The sequence below is a fragment of the Canis aureus genome, chromosome 1 (genome assembly GCF_053574225.1).
Source record: "Canis aureus isolate CA01 chromosome 1, VMU_Caureus_v.1.0, whole genome shotgun sequence".
Classification (NCBI taxonomy): Eukaryota; Metazoa; Chordata; class Mammalia; order Carnivora; family Canidae; genus Canis; species Canis aureus.
The window spans coordinates 100,266,962-100,293,881 of NC_135611.1; the positions used below are offsets into that span (position 1 = coordinate 100,266,962).

The 26,920-nt window shown below is 47.8% G+C and overlaps 1 protein-coding gene across 26 annotated transcripts; it reads left to right on the plus strand.

Moving 5' to 3' along the window:
* Nucleotides 1-1,488: 1,488 nt before the first annotated feature.
* Nucleotides 1,489-26,883, plus strand: ZNF132 (zinc finger protein 132). Of its 26 annotated transcripts, none has more exons than XM_077911460.1 (9): nucleotides 1,489-2,264; nucleotides 2,926-2,961; nucleotides 4,555-4,714; nucleotides 11,120-11,246; nucleotides 11,770-11,860; nucleotides 12,540-18,231; nucleotides 19,112-19,778; nucleotides 22,942-23,068; nucleotides 24,430-26,883. In XM_077911460.1, exons 8-9 carry the CDS (start codon nucleotides 23,035-23,037, stop codon nucleotides 26,358-26,360), a joined length of 1,965 nt encoding a protein of 654 aa, XP_077767586.1. In that variant the 5' UTR covers nucleotides 1,489-2,264; nucleotides 2,926-2,961; nucleotides 4,555-4,714; nucleotides 11,120-11,246; nucleotides 11,770-11,860; nucleotides 12,540-18,231; nucleotides 19,112-19,778; nucleotides 22,942-23,034; the 3' UTR covers nucleotides 26,361-26,883. The 26 variants fall into 26 exon arrangements, with proteins under 26 accessions (XP_077767586.1, XP_077767599.1, XP_077767683.1 ...); XM_077911473.1 differs by having other exon boundaries at nucleotides 11,120-11,209; XM_077911481.1 differs by lacking the exon at nucleotides 1,489-2,264 and adding an exon at nucleotides 2,304-2,589.
* Nucleotides 26,884-26,920: the final 37 nt, after the last annotated feature.

The window sequence follows — 26,920 nt, forward strand, 5'->3', positions numbered from 1 at the left end:
GATTAGGCTTCCAAGGATTATTTACCAATACATGAACATCTCCTAACAGCTAAACAGAAGCTAGCACTAGGGGACCCAGCATGGGGAGAGTAGTTACTAGATAAAACTTGAGGTCAGAGAGGTAGGAACTAGACATCAGGAAGAGAAGGCAAGAGGAAGCAATTTTCAAAAAGATGTAAAGAAAGTTGGACTGAGGTTGAGACAATGACTTTGGTAACAGGATAGTGATATCATACAGGACCATGGCTAGGCACAATCCAACCTAGACCAGGCCTTAGCCCATACCCAAATTTCACTCAGCAAGGCCCAGCCTCTACCGGGATTATCTTGTCATGGCCAGAATTGCACCTTTTCAGCTAGACACCCATGACTCCTTGTCATGCTCTGTCAAAATGACCTTGTGAGATGGAGTGGCCACAAGTCCTATGGAGGACAGGACAGGTAAGGCCCCTGCCCTGACTATGTGACCTTTCTGCAAAAGTCAAGAAGCTAGTTTCATCTTAATCATTAATGTTGAGGGAGGAGGAATGATGTAACAAAATGAAACTTTGAGAGAGGTTTTTCAGGAATAGCCAGGGGCTTCCCCTGGCCCTTCAATCTATCCCTTGCAAGCAATGACAACAGGACCCTCAGAGACTGGCAGTGGCAGTTTTAAGGAAGTATCTGCTGGAGAAAGAAAGCAGAATCCATGGCACAGAGAGACCATGGATTATGGAGCCAACCCCATGGATACAAACTGTGTATGCTCTACTTCCTGGTGGTTCCCTGGACATTCCACACAGTGTGACCTATGACAATAGCCCCAGGCTCAAACTTTCCCTAGAACCCCAACACAAAGCCTTTGTCCCCGCTGTTCATGACAGACTCATCAGTTTGTGACAGTAGATTGCATCATCATTCTATACCAGCATGCCTATAAGGCTTGCAGTCCCACTGAGGAGCCTCAGCAGTGCGCAGAACTTCTCTGGACCCTTCCCTGTCACATCTTCTCACATTTTTTTCCTCCTCAGGACCACCACCTCCTAAGTCTGACCCAGGGCTACACCTCTGGTCTAGGGCATCATTACATGCCTGGACTATTGCTGAAGCTCCTCTCAGGCCGCCCTGCTTTTGCTCTTGCCCCTGTGTTCACACAACAGCCAAAGAAACCATCTAAAGAAAGCCTATACTGCAGCGAGAACTCTCCTATCAGGCTCTCTTTCCTCACCAGATGTGGTAAGTATTTGAGGTTCCCTGATGGCTCCTGGTTTAAGCTCACCAAGTCTCTGCATGTCTCTGTCTCTAACCATGAAAAACCCTTAAATTTTTTTTTAAATTTATTCATGAGACAAAGATAGAGAGAGGCAGAGACAGATAGAGGGAGAAGCAGTCTCCGTGGAGGGAGCCCGACTGAAAAACCCTTTCAAGCCCCTCCCTCTCTTTTATGGCAGCATAATGACCAGTAACCTGGGACACAAAAGCACAAAAACGAGAGTGACTCCTATCATCTCAGACAAGAAAATGGAAACGGCAGGAATCCCACGGCACACTCATCCACCAACGTCGGCGCTGCAGGACCTTGAGGTTAGGGGTACTGCCCGGCTTCTGTAAACAGGACCCTTCACTTGCCAAAGACTTCCGATAGCGCTACTGTTCCCATGGTAACCCGGAGACCGAGAAGAGAGACGCGGCGAGGGCACCCGTTGGGAATGGACCGCTGGAAAAAGACTTCCGCCCTCAGTTCCACCACGGCTGGTGGAGTCTGGACTGCGGGGAGCCAGCCCCTCCGAGCCTCCGTCTCCCACTCAGTAGGTGAGGCCCAAGGCGCCTTTTCTAGGAAGGTCGCGGGGTTGGACCGGCTCTTGCGGAGGTCCCGGCGGACATCCTCCTGGGCGTCGGTTCCATTTCCGAGAAAATCGACGCTGGAGGAGGTGGGGACCATAGCTCGCAGGCGCAAAGGGCGCAAAAAGGAGCTCTCCTCATCTTCTACACTTCGAGCACCTCAAGCCCTGGATGCTGACCCCCTATAGTTTCCAGAACACGTCCCCAACCGAAGGATCCGGGCCTCTGAATAGGAGCACAGCCAAAGGAAAACCTCAGGGCAACGCCGGAAGTTCGGCCCTGGCCCGGCGTGGTACGAATCGATATGCCCAGCACAGCGCAGCATCTTCTGGGTAGTGTAGTTCCCACTGTAAATACTACTTCTAAGGGTCCAGCGGTAACGTGTCATCAGGACAAAGACCTAGAGGCACGACGAGGGATGTCGGGAATTGGAGGCCTGGAGGGTAGGTTGAACCAAGGCATGTCTGAGGCTCGTCAGCAGCGTTGTCAGAAAGGACCTGGCACGTAGGTCAGACTGGGTCCATTGCGCCGGGTGCCCTTCTGAGGCAGCACTGGTGGACTTGGCATAGCATGGGTAAGGGAGGTCTCCCAAGCTTCCGCCTGACGGGATTCCAAGCCCCAGTGTCCTAAAGCGAAACTGAGGGCGTCTGACTTGGGGTCATCTTTTTCTCTCCAGATTGGGAGAGTGGGGAGTGTGCACCCCATTTTTAGTAGCCTTGGAATGAAGCATGGAAGTTGTTCCAGGCAGAAGGACCTGAATGTGCAAAGGTTTGGAGGCCATCCAGAGATGAGGGCATTGGGGAAACTTGAAGTCCTTTACTTCTGGTGGGACCAGAAAGCTCCAGGGGATAAGGTTTCACGCTAGGCCTTTAACCTGAGGACGGTGTGACCTGAGATCTGTGAATAGAGGAGGGACATGATCTAATTTGAGCAATATACTTTTAGTTTCCATGTGGAGATGCGATGGGGGGGCAGATGAAGGTGGAAGTAGGTGGGGACAAAGGAAGGAAACAACTGCAAACATGGAGATGGTGGCAGCCTGGACTTCTGCTGATGTGGCAAAAGATGTGGGAGAAGTAATCAGCTTCTGGATCTCTCCTGCAGGCCGACCAGCTGGATTTGCTGATGGATCAAAGAAAGGTGAGAAATAGATGAGAGATCCAGAAGGACTCCAGGTTTTGTACCCTGAGTAGTTGAAAGAATGGACTGCCTTCCACAGAAATGGGAAAGGGGAAAGAGAAAACAGGTCCTAGAGGAAAAGTTGGGGTTGTGTCTGAGTTGCCTGAAGACAATTGAGTGGAAAGGTGATGTAAGCAAGACTCACAGGTCTGGTGTTCTTGAGAAAGGTCTGGCTGGAAGTGTCCAAGGAGTAATGGGCTAGGTAGGGGCTTGGACCAGGGTAAGGCCTGGGTACCAGATTTAGGAGGTAGGATTTAAGGGCCTCGGTTACAGACAACCACTGGAGGAAGAGAGGGGACTCTGAGGTTGATACTGGAGAGCTAGATGAAGTTAGGCCCAGGATGGAGATTTTTTTTTTTTAATTTTTATTTATTTATGATAGTCACACAGGGAGAGAGAGACAGAGGCAGAGACACAGGCAGAGGGAGAAGCAGGCTCCATGCACCAGGAGCCCAACGTGGGATTCGATCCAGGGTCTCCAGGATCGCACCCTGGGCCAAAGGCAGGCGCCAAACCACTGCGCCACCCAGGGATCCCCAGGATGGAGATTAAAGGTGATGATCACAGATGCAGTTTCAAGGAGGCTTGGTTTCACATAGATTTGTAGATACCAATTGCCATTTGCCCACAGTCCCTCTGGCTGTTATGTGCTGAGGGATCTCTAGGAAGCTTGAGGAAAGAACATTGGAACAGATGACAGGGCCTCAGGATGTGACAAAAAAGACTGTCTAAAACCTTTCAGGGCCAGCATAGGGGGCCCAGCACGGAATCAGTGTCTCAGATGAGGAATCCTGGGGGAGCTCCTTGAGTGTACTGGGGAGAGGTGCTGGGGGGAGTATCAGGGAGGTGGCTGTTAAGATGGGAACTAGGGCAGCCCGGGTGGCTCAGCGGTTTAGTGCCACCTTCAGCCCAGGGCCTGATCCTGGAGACCTGGGATTGAGTCCCACGCCGGGCTTCCTGCGTGGAGCCTGCTTCTCCCTCTGCCTATGTCTCTACCTCTCTCTCTCTGTGTGTGTCTCTCATGAATAAATAAATAAAATCTTAAAAAAAAAAAAAAAAAAAAGATGGGAACTAGAGGCCTGGATCACACACCCAGAACTTGTACCATAGTCAACTGCCCACCTGCTTGTTATTGCAAGGTTTGGTGACCTTTGATAACATTGCTGTGGCTTTTCTCAGGAAGAATAGGGGCCCTTGAGAGGCCAGAGGGGCCTGTTCCATAATGTGATTCTAAGGACATTCTTGGGTTCCCCGTAAGGGTGTTTTTGGACTTGAGGTGGGCATCAGGCTTTGCTTTCTGACCATGGTCTTGTTGGTAAATGTGTTTCACTCCAGTGGGTCCCTGTTGAGTCCATTGGGACCAAGGCCCTTCTGGATCTGGCTGAGAGACAGGCAGAGGGAGAAGCAGGCTCCATGCAGGGAGCCCTATGTGGGACTCGATCTGGGCTGCAGGCGGCGCTAAACCGCTGTGCCACCAAGGCTGCCCCATAAAGAACTTAACAAAAAGTCGTAATTATAATCTGAAATTAATCCCCCCCCATAAAACTGTTTTAGGTTCCTCTGCTATCTGAAAATTAAATGTCAGTGAAAAAATACATTTTTGTGGAAACAGAAAGTCAAAAGAGGAAGTAGATGCAGTGCAGGAGTAAGAGGTTGGAGTGATATGAGGAAGGAAGAGCCAAGGAATGCATGCTTCCTCAACAAGCTGGAAAAGGTAATGAACAGATTCTCTCCTAAAGCCTCAGAAGAAACCAGCTGTATAACACTTTGGTTTTAGCCCAGCTAGGTTAATTTCACACTTCTAGCCTTTAGAATTGCAAGAGTAAAGTTGTGTGGTTTTAAACCACTTGGTTTATGGTAATTTGTTACAACAGCAATAGGAAACTAGTACATTCCCTGTGTAGCTCACAGATCCTGAAATGCAGGATTTTAGAAGTGGGTGGGCACTTGTTTCCTCTGGGGATTTGGAGCCTTGGTGTTATCAGCTTTCTATCCACTTTGGCACGCCTATCACTAGACTGAGGCCTGAGAGAATCCCATTTGCAGATAAGCTAGTGGGAGAAGCTGCCTCTTCTTTGCATGCACCTATCTTGTGGATTAATCTCTGGGAAGACACCCCTGTGCTGTGGCCTGGCTGGGTTCCCTTCTCACCCAAATATCAGTCTCTTTGCTCTTCTCTGGAGCCCATAGAATCATTTCTGGGTGTGCCCGACACACAGATGTGAAGAAGTACCCAACCCACACCAAGATCATCATAAGGCACAGAATGGAGGAGGGAGTGCCATCTGAGCAGAGTTTGACTGTACCACATAGAGAATGGAGAGACCAGAGCCTAGAAGGCAAGACCACTGCTTGCAATACCTATAGAGGCTCAGCTCATGTCTAAGGCCAAGGTCACTGAGCAAATAAAGTTGTCCTGCATCATGTGCTCTTCTCAGTTATTTTCCTGATAGTAATCATCTCTCCAACAGAAACCAGGGAGTTTTCTATTGGGGAGGCTGGGTTCCTGGTGACCTTAGCAGATGTGGCCTTCATGGCTGATCAGTCTTAGACCAATGAAGCATGGTTGCCCCAACCCAGAAGTGGAGAAGAGAAGCAGGAAATTTAAACATGGTTGCCAAATCTGGCGTGTGTGTGCGTGTGTGTGTGTGTATGTGTGTGTGTGTGTGTTTTCTAGAGAACCTGGAGTGTCAGATATCTTTGTGGCTTTCATAATTTTGGCATCTATTTAATAGCTGTGTGAGTTTTGGGTGGTAGGCAGAATCATGGTCCCCTGAAGATGTCCACACCCTAATCTCTAGAACCGGTTAATATGTTACTTCCTATGGTGACTTTACAGATGTGATTAAGTTAAGGATCATGAAATGGAAAGGTTATCTAGGATTATCTAAATGAGTCCAGTATAATCACATGAGTACCTAAAAGAAAGAAACACAATATAAACTATTTTTAAAATTCATAGTTCTGCATGTCAGAAGTCTGACATTTGTGTCAACTGCTATAAAATCAAGGTGTAGTCACTGCTACATTCCTTTTGGAGGTTCTGGGGTAAAATCTGTTCCCTGGCCTATTTCAGGCTCTAGAGGCTTCAATATGCTTTAGTTCATGGCTTTCCATCTTCAAAAGCAGCAATGGCAACTTGAGTCTTTCTCATATTGCAGCACTGTTGACTCTCAATCAGTACTGCCTTCCTGTTCCACTTTTCAAAAAGATTTTATTTATTTATTCTAGAGAAAGTGACAGAGTGTATGAGTGCAAGTGGGGAGAGGGGTGGAAGAGCAGAGAGGGAGGGAGAGGGAGAGAGAATCTCGAGCAGACTCCATGCTGAGCATGGAGCTTGATTGCATGACCACAGGATCATGACCTGAGCTGAAACCAAGAGTTGGATGCTCAATCAGCTTAGTAACCCAGGTGGTCTCATCCCTGTTCCACTTTTAAGGACCTTTGCTATTACATTGTCTGCCCACCCACCACCTCAGATAATCTAGAATAATCTCCACATCTCAAAGTCAGGTGATTATCAACTTAATTCCATCTACCTTAAATGGTTCCGCCTTGCCATGTAATATAACATATTTACATGTTTTGGAGATTAAGACCTGGATATCTTTCCAGACATCTTTGGGGTCATTATATTCTGCCTACCACAGTACAAGAATATACTTTAAAAAAATTTTGAACATTGCCTATATGTCTACTTGCTAAATCAAAGATGAGTGCATTTTATATTTTTAATATATGTCAATGATAATTTTCTAGGGAGGTGTTTCCAATTTCCCCTCCCCTGGCAGTGCTGTGAGAGCCTTAGGACCATGATGATAATGATAATGATAAGAACAATAACAATAACTCTCATTGATTTAGTAGTGTTTATTATTATTATTATTTAGTAGTGTTAACCTTAAAAATGAAACGGTTACCTTACCAGCAAAAATGGATTTACTTGGGCATAGCAGAGAATTGCAATTCTTTTTTTTTTTTTTTTTAAGATTTTCTTTAATCAGGGACGCCTGGGTGGCTTAGCAGTTGAGCATCTGCCTTTGGCTCAGGCGTGATCCTGGGATCTAGGATTGATTCCCGCACTGGGCTCCCTCTCTCTATCTGTGTGTGTCTCTCTCTTGAGAGAGGCAGAGACACAGGCAGAGGGAGGAGCAGGCTCCATGCCGGGAGCCGATGCGGGACTCGATTCCGTGTCTCCAGGATCACGACCTGGGCCGAAGGTGGCGCTAAACCGCTGAGTCACCGGAGCTGCCAATAAAGATTTTTAGAAAATATTAAAAAACAAAAAAGATTTTCTTCATTCAGGAGGAAGTTAGAGAGGCTGTTTTGAAAAAAGTCTACTGGAGAAGAGTTCAGGGTGATGACGATTTCTCATTGGCTGAGTTGCAGGATCCATTCATTTCTTGTAGGAGATGCGATGTACATTTTTCCTGTTGGAGGCCTGTAATTGAGGATTCTTTCCTGTTGAAGATTCTTTTGTTCATAATTTTTTTGTGTAGGTAGCAAAGCAAAGTTTATTGGGCAATAGTGCAAAGTGCCCCAAGAGGGAAGGAGCCCCAAGAAGGTTGCTTTCTGTTGGTAATTCTTGACTTCCAGTGGTACCAAGTGAGAGCTCCTGCTTCCACTCCATTTTACTGAGGTTCCCCTTTACTAAGTTTCACAGCACTGTATATCTGGCCCTGTGCTAAACACTTTTCATGTCACTTCTTACGAGGAAAGTCGTAGTGTTTATAAAATTACATCACTGGATTTTGAGTTACAGATGCTTCTGGGTAAGCATCAGAATCCCCAAGAGGCGGGTACCTGGGTGGCTCAGTGGGTTAAGTGTCTGCATTTAGCTCAGGTCATGATCCTGGGGTCCTGGGATTGAGACCCATGTGGGGCTCCCTGCTCAGCTAGGAGCCTGCTTCTCCCTCTTCTCCTGCCCCTCCTCCCTGCTCCTGCACACATTCTCTCCTCCTCTCAAATAAACAAAATCCTTTTTTTTTTATTTATATTTATTTATGATAGTCACACACACAGAGAGAGAGAGAGAGAGAGAGAGAGGCAGAGACGTAGGCAGAGGGAGAAGCAGGCTCCATGTACCGGGAGCCCGACGTGGGATTTGATCCCGGGTCTCCAGAATCGCGCCCTGGGCCAAAGGCAGGCGCTAAACCTCTGCGCCACCCAGGGATCCCAAACAAAATTAAAAAAAAAAAAAAAAAAAAAAAAGTATCCCCAAGAGGGATTATCAAGGCAGAGAATGTTTAGGCTCATCCCAAGAACTTGCATTTCTAGCAAGTTCCTCAGTGATGCTGATGCTGATGCTGCTGATTCACGAACCACAGTTTAGGGACCATTGAATTAAAGAAACATTTATTGGTATTAAAACTCCCCATGAAGGAGGTATTATCTTCATTTTACATCCTAGGAAAATGCAAAAATGAACCTGTTCCCCCAGGGGTCCCTTCAGGGTTGGTCCTTCCACTCCAGAATGCGGTTCCCTGCATCTCTGGAGGAAGAAATCTGGAGTGGCCCCTTTAAGAGGAAGCTGAAACATACAGTTGGCATACTTAAGCACTATTCCATTTCCCAGTGCTCCTTGCGTTGCCACTTGGGCGTTGCCTAGGAGAACTCGCCGGCGCCTCGCGCCGGACCTCGGCAAGAACTACATTGACCAGAAGGCCACGGGAGATGGCAGTGAACTATAAGCCAATCACAGCACAGAAGAAGAGCTATTTCCTGAGGCTCACGGGACTTCCGGCGTCTCCGTGGTAGAAGTTCGTTTGCTTTTGACTGGTAGTTACACAGCGCTCTTGGGGACGTGAGCTTTCTGTCGGAGCTGCTCTCCAGGCGCCTCCTTGGGACCCGGACAGAGAGGACAGTGAAGAGGATGGGTTCAGCTTCTGCGCTTCGTACCAGTCGTGATCTCCTGTAACAGGGTTATCCTCTTCTTCCGCACTCGCCCTCCGTCCCCTCTGACTGAGGCCCCGATTGCGATGGGTGGCGGGCGGGCACCTGGCCCAGTGGAGGTGTGGGGATCGGCTGAGCACTCAGGGCCTGCCCGGGTCCGATGGCGGCGGCGATGGCGCTGGTGGACCCGGCGCGGGTGAATGGAGGGCGCCCGCCGCCCTCACTCACCGGACCCCGGGCCCATGATAGAGGGGAGTGGGGAGTCCCTGGACTCTTCCTCCACCTTCATTTCTCTTTCTTTGCTTCTGGGACCCTAGGATCACCCCAAGCCCGGGGTCCAGAGTCCTGGCCAGGGGTTATGTGGAAAGTTTCACCATTCTGGAATCCAGTGGGACAAGATGTGGGAAGCTCTTTCAGACATAGGAACCAGGATGTGCAAATGCTTATAGAGATGAAGCTGAACTGGGAGTATCCAGGGAACTATAGGTCTTCTTTATGTCTGGTGGGCAGGAGTCAGGCCTGCAATGGCAGTCTGGGGAGCTTGGCCTGTAATCTGAGACTAGTGGGAACCATGGAAGGTGTGCGGTAGAGGAGAAATGTGATCTGACACAGGTGTTCACTGGCTCCCTTTGGCTACAGAGTGGAAAACAGAGGTGGGGTTGGGGGTGGGTGAGGTTTAGGGAGCAGAAAGGGAAGCCCATAAGGATGCTCTTTACTAGATCAGGTGGGTGATGGTGTCGGCCTGGTGACTGGAGTTGGTAGAAGTGGTTGGATTTTGGATCTTTCTTTTAGGCCAGCCAGATTTTATGATGTGCAGAAAAGTGGAGGAGGCTGGGATAATCCCCATGGATTTTGGCCTCAACTAGGAGAAGGTAGAATTGAAATACGTCGATTGAGATGGGGAGGTTGCTGAGTGTAGCAGGTTTCAGGGAAGATCGGAAGGCAGATTTTTGACCCTGTCGAGGCTGAGATGTCCTAAAGACTTCCAGGTCATCTGGACATTGAATGTCTGATTATACTGAGGAATTCAACTTGGGGACATCCAGTTAGCAGTCAGCCTGTGAACTGAGGTGGAGCTCTGGCTCAGATTTGGGAGGGGGTATCTTTAGCTTATGGTGAAAGATGTCCCACAGGAGCAGCTGAGGACTGGGTGACTGGCCTGGGTACCTAGGCAGGGTTGGTGGGTGTCACAAAGTCAGATGAAGGGAGGAGCAGCCATGAGAGAAGGTGTGTGTATGAGAGGATCCAGAACGTGACCAAGATCCTTGGGACAGGCTGAAGCATATTGGAGATGCAAGCAACATGACAGTGGGAATAGGGCTGATGTTTATTTACTTTTCTATGGACTCACCAGCATTTCTTGGCCATCCTCTGTGGGACCTGAGGGTTTTAGTCAGGATAGCAGATTAGCTCAATGGTAATCACCTGGGGGTATCCCATGCCTGGGGTGGGAGGTGGTGGGGCCGGGCTTTGAATGTGCATTCTTACGAGGAGAGAGGAATACTGTGGATGGTGAGGGGACAGAATCAATAAAGGCAGAGAGACCTGGAGGTCCCAGAGGTCTTTGTGGCCCAGTCTGGATGGCTAAGGGATAAAGGTAGGAATAGGATCAATTAGAGAAACTCAAGGAAGGCTGGATGCCACCTCTGGAGGTTGAGACATTTGGAAGTCTGGGTCAGGATGAGATCCTGATTGACCTCACCAAGTGAGCCACATTCTGGACACCATTTGCAGAGTGATATGTAGGGTGAGTGGGAGGAAGATGTGCCATGGATGTTGGTGGGGTCTGGAAATGTGTGGTACAAAGATGGACGTGCACATGCAGAGGTGGTGTGAATTGATGGACTGGAGTCCTGGTACTGGGGGGCCTATGTGAGATGAGCCCCAGTTTGGTTGTTCTGGGAGTCAGGAACTGGGAAGCCAAGGGAATTGCCTGGTAGAGGCAGTGAGGCCCCACAACCAGGTCAGAGCTTGTGGCAACTACCTGCCCATCTCCCTGCTGTGTGAAGGAGGACATAGTGATCAGTGACACAAGGAAACAATGGCACCCATGGTATTGGAGCTTCAGGAGAAGCTAGGAGTGTGTTGGCAGGGGTGATTTGGGGGTCAGAGACTACCCACCAGACAGCATGTGGGATCTAGGTCTCGATCGATTCATCTGTGTATTTTTTTGTTAGTTATTCTGCTGTCTTTGGTTTGGCTGACTTAGCTGTCCTCATCATGGCAGGGCTTGGGAACCTTTGAAGATGTGGCTGTGTACTTCTCCTGGGAAGAGTGGGAGCTCCTTGATGAGGCTCAGAGGCACCTGTATTGCGAGGTGATGCTTGAGAATTTGGCACTTGTAGCCTCACTGGGTAAGGCCTTTCCACCCCTACCCTCACCCCCAGCCTCAGTTCTAGTCTCTGTCCTTCTTCTTTTCCCAGGAATAGCTCTGTCTTCCTACAGCTGAGCATGGGTGTTGCTTCGTCCTCTGGACTATTTGCTGTGTGTGCAGAGCTGGGGCACAGGCACAGCCTGCTCCTTTCCCTGAGGAGCCCCAATATCTGCTTCTCTTTATGGGGAAGGCTCAGGACTGCAGGGTCTCAGGTTGGCTGCCTGAGTTTGTTCAGATCAGTGGCACCGCTGTGCCCAGGTTTGTATCCCCTCTTTATATCAGGCATTTCCAGGAGCCTAGCTATGTCACAGACTTTAGACACCAACATGGTTATTACTTGTGGCAACCACTGGGCTCTTGCTGTGAGATACTCCTCAGAGGCTTATTTTGCAACATTGAATTTTCTTCCCAGTTGCAAAGACTACATGAGCTCCCTGTGGTCTGTTGCAGCTTGGATTGCTGTTACCTGGGCCAGCCACTCACCCACCCTATCTTTTTCCCAGGACTTACAACCTCTAAGTCCTGTGTGGTTGCTCATCTGGAACAGGACAAAGACCCTGGGAGCCTGACAGAGTGGACATGTCTCCATACAATGTAAGAGAGACTGAGAGGGGGTCTGGCTCTGATGAGTGGGAGCCAGAGAATAGGTGACATTGGGTCTGGGTTCAAGCTGTACTGGGCACCTTCCCTGTTTTCCACTCGTGTTTGTTGCTGGGGCCAGTAGCCATACCTTACTCCACTTTCCTTCCTCATTCTAGACACCACATTCCTGCCATTTCTACTTTGTCCCTGGATACTGGGTGGTGGATGACTCTACTGCTCTGATCTCTGTGTCTTCCTAAGCCCACTCCACACCTCCTTTTTACAGGAGTGTCCCATATTAACCCATAGCCAATGTATTATGAGATGTGCACGTATCTCACGCATACAGGCTTTAAGCATCAGATCCCAGTTACAGCTGGATTTTCCTGGGCTCATGCACACTCCTCTGTGTCCCCTTTTCATATCAGAGATATGGTGCCTGCCTGTGTTGGTTCTTGCTGAAAGCTGAGGAGTTGTAGTCCCTGACTCTCCTCCCAGCCTGAACCCTACACCTGTGTTCTCACATGCTGAATCTTCACCTTCCTAGGCCTAGTACTGCACCACAAGCTGTACCTCACCCTGACTTGATCCTACAGACCCATTCCTAAATTTGTCAGATCCACATCTATAAAGGGGCTACCTCCTCCAAACAAAGCCTATATAAACTTTACCAACATTTCTCTGCTTTCAGGTTGTTGGTGTGGAGTAGGGGAAGCCCCTCTTGAACAGACTGTTTCTGTAGAAGGAGTGCCCCAGTTCAGGACCCCGAAGGCGTGTCCTTCTACCCAGAAGGCCAACACCTGTGACATATGTGGTCTGGTCTTGAAAGACATATTACACTAGCTGAGCATCAAGGAATATACCATAGGCAGAAACTATAAAAGTATGAGGTGTGTGGGAGAGGGTTCTGGCTCAGTACAAACTCTCGCCAGCACCAAATGGAAGAGCACAGTGGAGAAAAACTCTTCACATGCAGGGAACATGTTAATGATGTCCTGGACAGCCATGACCTCCTGCAGCATCAGGCTACCCACAGCATGGGGAAGCCACACAGGAGCACCAAGAACAAGGAGGCCTTCCAACACAGCTCTAGCTGCCAGCAGCAGCAGGAAGTCCATGCCACACAGAAGCCCTTCAAGTGCAGCAATTGAGGGAAAGCCTTTCTGAAGGCCTTCATGCTCCTGGACCACCTGATAACTCACTCCAAAGAGAGACCTTTCAGATGCCCCACAGGGGGAAACTTCTCTAAATAGAACTTGACTGTTGTTGATCAGCAAAAAAATCACGCTGGAGAAACATCCCATGTGTCTAAGGAATGTGGGAAGGCCTTCAGGCACCTTTTTAAACTGAGGACACATCAGAAAGTTCATTCCAGACAAATGTATCACAGTTGCAGTGAATGTGGGAAAACCTTCACCCGGAAACATTCACTCGTTCAGCACCAGAGTTCACACTAGAGAACGGCCTTAATGAGTGTGGCCAGTGTGGGAAGGCCTTCACTCGCAGCTTCCAAGTTGTTCAGCATCAGAAAGTTCACAACAAAGAAAGGCCTTATGAATGCAGACATGCCAGAGAGTCTTTAGCTGTATTGCCAATTTTGTTGAGCCCCAGAAAATACATATTGGGGAAAGGCCTTATGAATGCAATGAATGGGAGAAAGCCTTCATTAATAGCTCTCCTCTTGTTCAGCATCAGAAAGTTCACAACACAGAAAGGCCTTTTGAATGCAGTGAATGTGGAAATACCTTCCAGCAAACCTCCAAACTTACTCTGCATCAAAGGAGTCAAACAGGAGAAAGGGCTTATAAATGCAACCAGTGTGGGAAAGCCTTCAGTTGCCCCTCCAACCTTGTTCCACACCAGTGAATTCATACTGGAGTGCTTGGAATGTGGGAAAGCCTTCAGGCAAAGCTATGCCCTCATTCAGCACCAGAAGGTTCACACTTGAGGAAGGCCTTATGAGTGCAGTGAATGTGGAAAAGCCTTCAGTTATAACTCTAACCTTGTTAAACACCAGAAAGCTCACACTGGAAAAGGGCCTTATGAGTGCAGCCAGTGTGGGAAAGCTTTCAGTGAAAGCTCCATCCTCAGCACCAGAGAGTTCACACTGGAGAAAAGCTTTATGAGTGTAACAAGTGTGGAAAACCTTTCTATTATAGTTCAAACCTCTCTAAACACCAGAAAGGTCATACTGGGAAAGAGCCATCTGAGTGCAGTGAACATAGGAATGCCATCAGCCAGAGCTCTAGCCTCACTTAGCACCAGAAAAGTCACACCAAAGAAAGGCCTTAGGAGTATGGCAAATGTGGAAAACAACTAACCGGGGCATTCTCCTTATTCATCTTTAACGGGTTCACTCCTGAGAAAACTTTTGTGAAAGGAACCTTTGTGAAGAAGCCATAAGCCAAAAATTGGAAAATATCCCAATATCCCTACCAGGAGATGGCCAGAAACATAGGAAGCTTTCAGGAGCTACGTCACATTTTGTAATCTCCCCAGGTGCTTTGCCAGATTATGTCACTGTCAGATGCCATCTCACTTCTACCAGGTGGCAGCCCCCCCCCCCCTTCCTGCCCAATAGCCTGTCATCTCAGCATACTTAGAGAAGGCTGGAGGGAGATCTTGTGTTCTCATTCTTTGGAGGGAGACATGAATGATGGCAGCACTTTGGGGTGGCCCCATTTTCCATCTCTGCCCTGTACCCAATTGTTATGGCATGGCCCTGACCTCTTTCTCTCCAAGAGGATCTGACCAGAGCCTGAGGACTTACACAAGTAGTAGTAGGAATTGTTAGGCAGAAAGACATTCCTCTGTCCTATGGTCCTTATACCTGCATTTAGAATCAAATTGACATGATACAGATTAACAGGAGAAAATAAAATTTATTAGGCATACATACAGGGAATCAACAGATACGAAATTCCAAAGACGGTGAAGCAACATGAAGCTAAGGGTAGAGGACTGAGGATACAAAGGGGTGAAAGCTCAGTAGCAAGAAGTTGAAAGGAGAGGTTTGGAAATATAAGCTTTCTCTATTATGTAGATAAATTCCTTAAGTAGAGTCTCTGTTAATAGTTCCCATCCTATTAGTCTCTCCTTTCCAATGAAAATTAGGCAGTTGTGGGGAAGGTAGAGAGCTGCTCCTTAATCTGTTGGGTTTTTATTACTTTTTTTTTTTTTTTTTTTTAAGGAGGCTCCACTCCCAGTGCAGAGCCCAACTGCCCCATGACCCAAGATCAAGACAGCTGAGCTAAGAGTCAGACGCCTAACTGACTGAGCCACCCAGATGCCCCTCGATTACTTTAACTCAAAATAATCTCTATGTCAAAGTGGCCCATCTTGGAGCAGCCTACCCTTGGCCCCTAAAGAATCTACCCAAGTGAAATGAAAACATATATCTACACAAAGATTTGTAAGCATATGTGCCTAGTAGCATTATTTATAATAGCCAGGAACTGGAAACAATTCAAAATCTACCAATTAATGAATGATAAATAAATAGTGGTATAGCCATACAAGGGAATATTATTCAGCAATAAAATGGAATAAAATATATAAAAATAACATGAATAAACCACTATGCTAAGTGATAGAAATAAGACAAAGAGCTATATATTATATGATTCCATCTATTTCTAAAGAGATTTATTTATTGACACACGCACACACACAGAGGCAGAGGGAGAAACAGGCTCCCCACAGGGAGCCCGATGAGGGACTTGATCCTGGATCCCAGGATCATGCCCTGAGCCAAAGGCAGATGCCAAGCTGCTGAGCCACCCAGGCGTCCCATATATGATTCTATTTATATGAAATATCCAGAAAAGGCAAAAGTGTAATATAGATTGGCAGTTGTCAGGTGCTAGGGATAGGAGTGGGTTTTGGCTATAAAAGTGTTCAAAGGAACATTCTGAGGCAATGGGTATGGGATGAGATAATAATGGCTGTACAACTCTATAAATTTATTAAAAGTCCTTAATTATGCACTTTTAATAGGTGTATTTTATAATACAGAAATTACATTTCAATAAAGCCACTTAACAAACAGGAATATGGGCTATTCTTTCTCAAAGTCCTGGAGTTCCTGACCATATGGAGATAACCAAAAGTATCTACCCCACTAAGAGATGACAGGAATGCATAAAACATTGGTTAGGAGTATAGCTGTGGGAGATAACAGATCCTTAAGACCCTCTGACACCTAGATCTTGCAAGGGCCCAAACATTAAAATGCTGTCAGGCCAGGCTCTCTCATGTCCTATTTCTTCACACTCAGTATTCTCTATCTATAGTACTCATTTCATCCTTGTACAAACCAAGTAGGTGATATATTACTAGGATATGGCCTTCAGAGCACTTCCTTACAACACTGCTGAGGTGGGAGAGACAGTCCCTGAAACACATACCATCATCTTGCTTCTTCCAGGCCAACCACTGCCTTTTCTAGGGAGAACTCCAGGTCAGAAGCTTCAGAACACACAAGCTTCATTCTTTGCCAGGAAACATGGGATATAAATGCAAATTGGGTCACATCTAGACAGACATGCTCCATGCCTTGCTGCTGTGCACTGTCAACTGATAGGGACCCCGATGACCAAACTAAGAACACTTCTGTTATGTACTCAATGCACTCCTGCTAAACAGAAGAAGCTCAATGAAGGCATCATGGATGTCAAAGGCAGATTTCACAAAGTCCATAATGGGAAATTTACCCAGAAGCCCTCCAGATACTATCAGGCCCCTTGCTCAGAGTAGGAGTCATGTCCATGACAAACTCAGTCATGGGTGAGCACTATGATACCACTTCAATGGGTACAGGGCCACCACCATCCTTCCAGGGCAGGGCAAGCAGAGAACAGGGGCTGCTTATGCTGAGCCATCGGAGTTGACCATCAAACACAGAACAGCATTTTCCACAGCACCCAACAATGTGATAAGTGGTCACAAGGTACAATATGGCCCCTATAGGCTTCCGTACACACAAGGCAGTCATGGAGTGTCTCCACAGGTGGAGGTTCGTCTATACAAGGTCCAACTTATGGCTGAAGGCTACTCGAGTAGGTTCTTTCTCAGGTATTATTGTTTTTATATTGAATGAAGTTTTTTAAATAGGTTATTTATAATCAAATGCTAAAAAAGAAAAGGGCAGCTGAAGACTTTACTGCATTCACTGCTCTCAAATGGCTTTTTTCTAGTGAAGTTATTGGTGTTGGCAGCACAGGAGCTGTGGCCAACGGCTCTCTCATGCTGGCTGTACACACAGGAGCTTTCTCCAGTGTGAATATTTCTAAATTTTTTTTTTAATGATAGTCACATACAGAGAGAGAGAGAGAGAGAGGCAGAGACATAGGCAGAGAGAGAAGCAGGCTCCATGCACTGGGAGCCCGATGTGGGATTTGATCCTGGGTCTCCTGGATTGCACCCTGGGCCAAAGGCATGCGCTAAACCTCTGTGCCACCCAGGGATCCCAGCACAGGACACATTAAGGGGAGGTCACTTGTGGAGAACCTGACCGTAAGATGACAGAAGGAGAAAGGCTGTGAGGCAAAAGACATGGAGGAATCAGCCAGGGTCAAGAGTCAAGGGAAAGTAGAACAGAGTGTCAGAAAGTGGTCAGAACGATAGAAAAGAGACATGGCTATTGGGCACCAGAGTAACAGAGGGCATAGGTCAGATACCACATGAGAGATCAGCCCACTTCTATAGGCCCTCCCATACCAGTTTTGCATTGACCAGGACTGGTCCTTCATGGGCCTCTCTGGTCATTGACTGATTCAAGATGCTCTGTACAGGTCTCCTTGCCAGGTTCAACTTGGGTGACCACATTTAGGGTAGTGTAGACAGTCATTCTTATGGTGGATCAAGTGGTTTGTGAGAGGTCAACTCCATGTCAGGGTAATTTACCCATGACAGAGCAAGGTGAGTGAGGATCACCCATGCATCTGGAAAACTGAACCTCACAAAATGAATAACCGGGAAAGATCTCAGCAGAAAAGCTCATTGTCCCCACAATCAATGACCATGTCAGTACTCAGGTGCCATCACAGGAGCTGACAAGGGACAGCTGGCAGAAAACCTCCTGGAGTATGGAGGTATGACAGAGGGGACAGAAAAGCAACAGGCCCTGATGGGGTCTCTTGGCCAGATAATCACCAAGCTGGATGTGATCTGTTATTTGGATTGTGATATTTTTGACCCTTGACAATGATGAAAAGGTCTCAAGGCAAAAGCAGTTGGGGTTGCTTATGCAGCATTCTGGGAGAAGAGCCATCAAGACATGGGCCAGCACCAGGACCAGCAACACATCCCATGGGGAACACATTTGCCTAACCTGGTGAAGACAGGACTATGCCATGGTAATAGCTCCACTTTTTCCAAAATAGGTATGTGATCTTCTCCTTAAGGATCAATGGGCTCTGCAACACCAGGCCAGGAAACAGATGCATCTAAGCACTGGGCATGGGACCTGGAACTCCAGTCTCTGTCCTGCAGCTACTTCCCCTTATAGCTCCCAAACCTTGTTCCCCGACATCCCTGCTCACTCTCTGAGAATGGATCCTCCTCCTGGATGTGCACTCTTCCCAGATCCACCGGTCTTTGGACAATGCTTCTCTTCTTCCACACCCATTTCCTCCACCTAACCACTGGTCCTTAGTCTGGATACCCCACATTCACCTCAGGGCCATTCATCTGTAACCACAACTTAAGGCTCTCCTTCCAAAATGCCATTCTCAGGTCCTTCCTTGGACTGTGGCCTGGACTTCAGAGGCCAAACCAGAACTCCCTGTATGTTCACAGGCACACGTGTCACCCCCACCCAGAGTCTCCAGACAAATCAGACTCTACATCTACAAATTCTAACTGCTTATCTTCCCCATAACCTCCTCCTGCCAACCTCCATCTCAATGAACAGCAGTACGTCTCTTCTCCTAAACACTTGGGATGGTCCTTTATCCACTATTTACATTCACTCCTATCAGGAAATCCTATCAATTCCATCTTGAAAATCTAACCGAAATCGGATCACTTCTCTCACCTCTCCTACTCCTGCTCTGTACAGTTTTCATAACTGTCCCTATGAATACTGCAGCAGCATTCTCATGAATCTCCCTGTTTTCAGCCTGGCCACAACCCCTCTCCCACCAGTGTGCTCACTCAGTATGTTTACTTGGTATACATTGGGATACTTTCAAAATCCTAAATCAGATCATGGACATCCCTCTTCTTTTTTCTGTTTTTAAAGATTTTATTTATTCATTTCAGACAGAGAGAGGAAGAGAGCAAGCAAGCATGAGCAGGGGGGAGAGGCAGAAGCAGAGGGAGAAACAGCCTCCCCGCTGAGCTGGGAGCCCAATGTGGGGCTGGATCCAGGCACCTGGGATCATGACCCGAGCCGAAGGCAGACGCTTAACTGACTGAGCCACCCAGGCGCCCCGGACATCCCTCTTCTATTCAAAAATTTCTATGAGTCCCAGCACCCTCTACTCATGCTCCTGGTTCCTTGCAGTGGAAGACAGAACTTTCCTGAATGTCCTCAGATCAGTCTCACCTCTGAGTCTTTGCATAAGCAGATCCCTCTGCCGCTACCCTCTACATCTTAACATACTACATTATGGAATGAACACTTGGCATCTGCGCGAATCCCCCATGTCCTGAACGTCTAGGCCTGGAGCTCAGTCAGGGACTTAGAACACTGGGACTCAGAGTCCAGCCGGGTGGGTCACGCCCGCAGGCTCGGAGAGCCTCCTGGACACCACACCGTCCATAGCCTGGCTCAAAGGTCCCTCGGTGCAAGACCGCTTCCGGACAAAACCGCAAGCCGTTACTGAAACTGCGGGACACCTGATGTGGTGGCCAGAAGACCGCGGCGGTTCCGGAAACGCCCCTCCCCTAGCCCATCATTGGTGCGCTCGGAAACGTCCTCTCCTAGGTGCTTTACTGGGAAGCACTGATGGGACCCGGTGAGGTGTTTTCTGGGTAATGTAGTTCGCGTTGCGTGAGCCGCGACACGGCGGGCGCGAGTCCTCATCACCTAGGCAACGATACAGCCGCACAGCTACTGGCTCAGGGACCTAGTGTCGTAGTGGGCTGCCGGCCTCCAGCCGAGGCTTGCTCTGAGCCTGGGCGTTTCCGTTGTCGCCATTGCGCTCTTAACTTGGCGGTTGGTGGGCTGCTTGGCAGGCGTCCGTCCACTGGGACCAGAGATGGGGGTAGGGGAGTGTTGGAACTGTCACCGCACCACTGCACGCACTTTCACCCTTTGGGTAATGGCTCCTCCTTTCTGAGCCTTGGTTTCCCGGATGTAAAACGGAGTTTACGAGCCCCGGCCCTCCGCTTTCTACCCGCGGTCCCGGGAGGCAGCCCTCAGGTCCTCGGGCGCATTTGATATTGGGGAAGACTAAGGCCCTAAGTGCGACCGTCAGCCTGCTGTCACCCCAGGCAGTGAGGGTGTGGGGGTTTGCATGAGCCCACATTGTTTATTGTCCCTGTCGCCGCCTCTCACGGTCCCGGCCAACCCACAGCCTGACCAGGCCAGCAGCGTCGCTGATGGACCCAGGGCAGGTAAGTGGAAGGTGCCCCGGTTTCTCACCCGCTGGGATCCCTGTCCTGATCCTCGAGCCCCTGTACGGGGAATAGTGTGTCCAGGACTCTTTGCCTACACTTGAGTCTGGAGTTGAGTCACTTTTCCTAGCCTCCGGAATCCAGGCCGGAGCTTATATAGAGGGGGGTTCACTGTTAGTTGGCAGCCTCCTTAGGAGGAGCTTCTCTGATGTAATCTGACACCGACCCCATAGGCAGAGGGCAGGAAGAGAGTGAAGGAAGCAGGTCACTCCAGATGAGTAGGTGAAATTTTAATAAGCAAGGGCAGGTACATAGGAAGGCTGCCTGGGACAGCCCCAGAAATAGACCTCCACATTAGCCCACTGAATCTTAAGTTTATACAGAGATTTTAACTTGGTTCAGTTACAAATACCATCCAGATGGTTTCAGCACCGTATCACAATCTCAAAGCTGTGTCTCTGGGGGAATAGAAGATGGGAAGTGATGACAAGGACAGGAGGTGATAAACCTCCCTCTGCCCAGGCCAAGCTCATGCATGGGTCAACTGGCAGTCACATCTTGATGATCTCCCCCCAACATTCACATTTCTGGAATCCTATGGGATAAGGTCTGGAAGGGTGTCCCGGTCATGTGCAAATTTCTTGGAGGTGTATCAGTTGCAAGTGTTCAGGGAACTGCAGGTCTGTATTTCATCTGGTGGATATAGAGAGCAGGGGGTCAGATATTGGCCTGGAATGGCAAGCTAAGGAGCTGAGTCTCAATTGTGAACATGGTAGGAGTGTGGATAGTTTAGAGCAGAGAAGGGAGATGATATGACTCAGGTTTAATAAGCTCCCTCTGGATCCTGAGTGGAAAACAGATTTAGTCAGGGGATGATGGAGGTGAGATTGGAGGCAGGAAGACCACTGAGCCTTCCCTTGAGTGACTTCAGTAGTTCTGGCGTGTGCTTTAGGACCAAAGATGGAAGTAGGAGAAATTATAGGCTCCTGAACTTTTTAAGTAGAGTGGACTAGATTTCCTGATGTGAGGCAGTGAGATACGAGGATTGACCCAGATAGGTTTTTCAGATGTGGAAATTAGAGTGAGTACATATCAGAGGGAGGGTAAAGAGTTGGATTTTGGCCATATTGTATTTGAGGTGTCCTACAGACTGCCAAATTGTGATACTGAGTATGCTTTATACCAAGTGCATGCTAGAGACATCCAAGGAATGGAGACTTGTGTGTGGACATTATTTATGGCTGTGGGTTGACCAGAATGGTGACCAAGCCTCTGACCAGAGACTAGACCTGGGATGAAAAAATGAAGCATGAAAGTAACAAAGATAAGATGACAGTGGGGCCTGAGGTGAGACTGGTTTACCTCTCTACAGCTCAGTAGGTATTTGTGGCCATCCTCCTTGGGGCCTGGGTAGTAGTGTGGTTCGGACTGGAGTTCCCAAGCCAGGGGTGGGGGGCAGTAGGTCTGGGATTTGTCTAATAGGAAGAGAGAGAACAGCTATGACTGGTGAGGGGACAGCATGTACAAGGGTAGAGGTGGAAGAGAGCAGCAGTGTTTAAGATTTACTCATGGCTCTGGAGAACTGAAGGCTAAAGCAACAGAGCTGAGAGGGGAAGCATTAATTAGAAGTGATGGCTGTTTGTGGCAGTGGTGGTTTTTGGAGATGTGGGGCAAGCCAGGCTGAGTGCTGGATCCTGGTTGCCTTTGTTGGGTATGCCACGTGCGTAGTTGGATATAGGGACTAGGGAGATGCCTGTGGTGTAGACAAGGAAAGGACTGGGGGGGGCGGGTGTTGGGCAGCCTGGGGGGCTCAGCAGTTTAGCGCCGCCTTCAGCCATAGGGGGCATGATCCTGGAGGCCCAGGATCGAGTCCCACGTCAGGCTCCCTGCATGGAGCCTGCTTCTCCCTCTGCCTGTGCCTCTGCCTCTCTCTCTGGGTCTCTCATGAGTACACAAAAATCTTAAAAAAAAAAAAAAAGGAATAGAGGGGTGGTTAGATATGAAGATGGTATGGTCCAAAGAGTGACATATACAAAATAAGGGAATGTGAACCAGTGTGCTCAGGTCCCTAGTAGTAGAGGCTTAAGGGAGAAAAGAGAGTCTGAATTTTTTTATACTTGGAAAGTGTGATATGGAAAGACAAGAGACACAACACAGGAGAGCTTGTTTACTATAGAGAAGGGATTCTTGGCCAGCTCAGAGCTCAGACAGCATTTGTGTGCCCACCTGCTTTTTGTTCCCCTGGATTGGATTTGCCTGGATACAGTGACCAGTGGAACTACAAGGAGAGAGGGACACCAGTGGTGTCAGGGCCTCTTATCTCCTCTGAGGTGGGGGCCTGAGGAGGAGGAGGACCTGCAGGTGAGTCAGGGAATGATGGACTGAGGGGGTCACAAGAAGAGGAGATGCCAGTGGTAGATGTGGCATAACTCTGAGTCATAGGCCAAGGGCCTGGATGTGTCCATTTAATGATTTTGTTTGTTTTTCAGCCTATCTATTGACCCCTTGGCTTAGCTGTCTTGTCATTGCAGAGCCCAGTGACCTTTGAAGATGTGGCTGTATACTTTTCTAAGGAGGAATGGAAGCTTCTTGATGCCGGCCAGAGGCATCTGTACTACAATGTGATGCTGGAGAACTTTGAGCTCATGACCTCCCTTGGTAAGGCCTTTCTGCCCTGCCTCAGCATGGTGACCAGCTTCTGTTGTTTTGCCTTCTTCCCATAGAAAGTTTTCTGTTCATTCCAAAGCTGGAACCCAGGCACTAGTTCTTCCCAGGTTTCCTGTTACAGGTGCTGTGGGTGCTGGGACTGGGCTGTGTGCACTCTCCCTGCCTCTCTCAACAGCCTCATGAATTGTCCCAGTAGCTGTTGGCCAGGTTGGGGATTGGGCACCTATCATCTGCCTGATGGATTCCACTCAGCTTGACCAGTTCCTGGCTGGGTGACCCAGTGTGGAGCCATGCCTAAATTCTGTCCCTTCCCCCCTGAGACTTTTTTTTAGAAATAATTTTATTGAGATATACCATAAAGTTGGAACTTTACACGCTTTAAAGCGTGTAATTTACAGGTTTTTAGTGTATTTGCACAGTTGTATAAATATCACCATCATCTAATTTGAGAACATTTTTATCACCTAAAGAGAAATTGTACCCATTACCAGTCACTCCCCATCCTCCCTCACCTCTTCTCCCTCAGCCTAGGCAACTGCTAATATACTTCATGACTATATACATTTGCTTATTCAGACATTTCATGTGAATGGAATCACACAGTATATGTTTTTCTGTGAATGGCTTTCACTTAGCATAATATTTTTGCGGTTCATCCATGTAGCACATATTAGTACTTCATTCCTTTTCATGGCCACATAATATTTCATTGTGTAGATATACCACAGTTTGTTTATTCATTCATCAGTTGATTGGGCATTGTCTTGTTACCATTTTTTGAGTGTTATGAAAAATGTTGCTATGAACATTCAAGTAAAAGTTTTTGCATGGGTACATTTTCATTTCTCTTGGATAGATAAATAGGAGTGGAACTGCCAAACTATTTTCCAAATTGGTCACACCATTTTATATTTTCACAGCAGTGTATGAGTATTCCGATTTTTCTACTTCCTTATCAACACTTGTCATTGTTTTCCCATAGATATCCTAGTAGGTGTGAAGTGGTATCTCACTGTAGTTTTGGTTGCATTTCTTTAATGACTAATGTTGAGCAACTTTTCATGTGCTTATTGGCCCTTTGTGTGTGTGTGTCTGTGTGTGTGTGTATTTGGGAAATATCTATTCAAGTTCTTTGTCCTTCTCTTTGTCCTTGCCTATAGTAAGGCCTCCTTTATTCTGTAGCTTGGCTAGGCCCTGTCATGAACAGTAGGCCCTTCACTCTTATTCTGGCCCTCTTGGCCTGTCACCATCCCTCAGACCCATTCCTGTATATGTCAGCCACTCATTTCTGTTGAAGCCACCCTTTCCACCAAGTGGAACACTCAGTTATCCAGAAATTTCTCTGCTTTCAGGTTGTTGGTATGGAATGGAAGATGAGGGGGCCCGTTCAAAGCAGAATGCTTCTGTAGAAAGGATGTCACAGGTCAGGATCCCTAGTGTAAATCCTTCCACTCAGAAGGCTGACACCTGTGATATGTGTAGCCCGTTCTTGAAAAACATTTTACACCTGGATGAACATCAAAGAACATATCCTAAGGAGACCCCCTACACATGTGGAACATGTAGAAGAGAATTTGAGTTCAGTGCAAACCTTCACTATCACCAGAAGGACAAAGGACACAGTAGAGAAAAGCCCTTCAGATGGGACAAGGACAAGGATTCATTTGTAGAAAACCTTGTAGTCTACCTGTCAGAGAAGCCCTTCACTTGTGGGGAAGGTGGTAAGGATGCCTTGGACAGCCATGACCTCTTCCAGCACCCAGCCTTTGGCAACAGCAGGAGACCACAAAGGAGCATAGAGTGTAGGGAGGCCTTACATAGCTCTAATCTTGAGCAGCTCACAGAAGTCCATACCACACAGAAGCTCTTCAAGTGCAACAATTATGGAAAAGCCTTTCAGAAGACCTCCACTCTGCTCAGCCCCCTGAGAACTCACTCTGAAGGGACAGCATTTAGATGCTCAACAGTTAGAAATTCCTTAGAAGAGAAATCAACCCTTGTAAATCACCAAAAATGTCATGATGGAAAGACATGTCATGTGTGTAAAGAGTGTGGGAAGACCTTCAGTCACACTTCTAAACTGAGGAAGCACCAGAAATTTCACACTAGACTAATACATGAGTGCAGTGATTGTGGGAAAACCTTCAACCACAAACTCACACTTGTTCATCACCAGAGAATTCACACAGGAGAAAGGCTTTATGAGTGCAGTGAATGTGGGAAAGCCTTTAATAACAGGTCACACCTCACTCGTCATGAGAAAGTTCACACTGGAGAAAGGCCTTTTGAATGCAGCAAATGTGGAAGAGCCTTCAGCCAAAGCTCCAATTTCCTTCGGCACCAGAAAGTTCACACTCAAGTAAGACCTTATGGATGCAATCAGTGTGGTAAAGCCTTCAGCCGCAGCTCTGCTCTCATTCAGCACTGGAGAGTTCACACTGGAGAAAGGCCTTATGAGTGCAGTGAGTGTGGAAGAGCTTTTAACAATAACTCCAACCTCGCTCAGCACCAGAAAGTTCACACTGGAGAACGGCCTTTTGAGTGCAGTGAATGTGGAAGAAATTTCAGCCAAAGCTCCCACCTCCTTCGACATCAGAAAGTTCACACTGGAGAACGGCCTTTTGAATGCACCGAATGTGGGAAAGCCTTCAGCAATAGCTCTACCCTCGTTCAGCACCAGAAAGTACATACTGGGAAAAGGCCTTATGAATGTAGTGAATGTAGAAAGGCCTTCAGCCGCAGCTCCAGTTTGACTCAGCACTGGAGAATTCATACCGGGGAAAGACCTTATGAGTGCAGTGAATGTGGGAAAGCCTTTGCTCACAGTTCCAGTCTCATTGAGCACTGGAGAGTTCACACAAGAGAAAGGCCTTATGAGTGCAGTGAATGCGGGAAGTTCTTTAGCCAGAACTCCATTCTCACTAAACATCAGAAAGTTCACACTGGAGAAAGGCCTTATGAGTGCAGTGAATGTGGGAAATTCTTTAGCCGAAAGTCCAGCCTCATTTATCACTGGAGAGTTCACACTGGAGAAAGGCCTTATGAATGCAGTGAATGTGGGAGAGGCTTCAGTAATAACTCCCACCTGGTTCGTCACCAGAGAGTTCACACACAAGAAAGGCCCTATGAGTGTAGCCAGTGTGGGAAAGCCTTTAGTGAACGATCTACACTTGTTCGACACCAAATAGTTCACACCAGGGAAAGGACTTATGAGTGTAACCATTGTGGGAAAGTCTTCAGCCGCCTCTGCAATCTAGCTCAGCATAAAAGGATTCATACCTGAATGGAGCCTTATGGATATGGTCCTTCTGAGAAGATCTTCAGCCAAGTCAAACTTCATGCAGCAGAATACCCACAGAGAAGTTACCTACTTGTACCACTAATGTGGAGAAGCCCTCAGAATGTACTCTACCCTTTCTGAGCAGCCCACAGCTGAACTATCTCCCCTTTCCAGCCTGCCTGGATCCAAATATTTGCAGCAGTTATCTACATATACATGGAAAAACATCTCTCCTTCCTTTTTCCTGGAGGGATTCATGATTGTCCTGGATCCACTGGAATGGCTTCATTCCCATTGCCTCTAAGACAGGACGTAAACTAATCCCATGCTGGTTGAGGGGCCTTGAGGGATGTCCAGTTTGGGCTTCTCAGGAAGATGCACATTCCTCATTCCTCATGGATGTTGTCATGTCTGCATGTAACCCCAATGATGTGTCCACTGAGCCCACACATCACCCTCCCCATGAATCACTTATCTTGGTCTTCTGTATTCTGCATAGTAATAAAGAACTTTATTGACCAAGTCACTTTTTTTTTTTTTTTTGAGAGAGAGGGAGGGAGAGA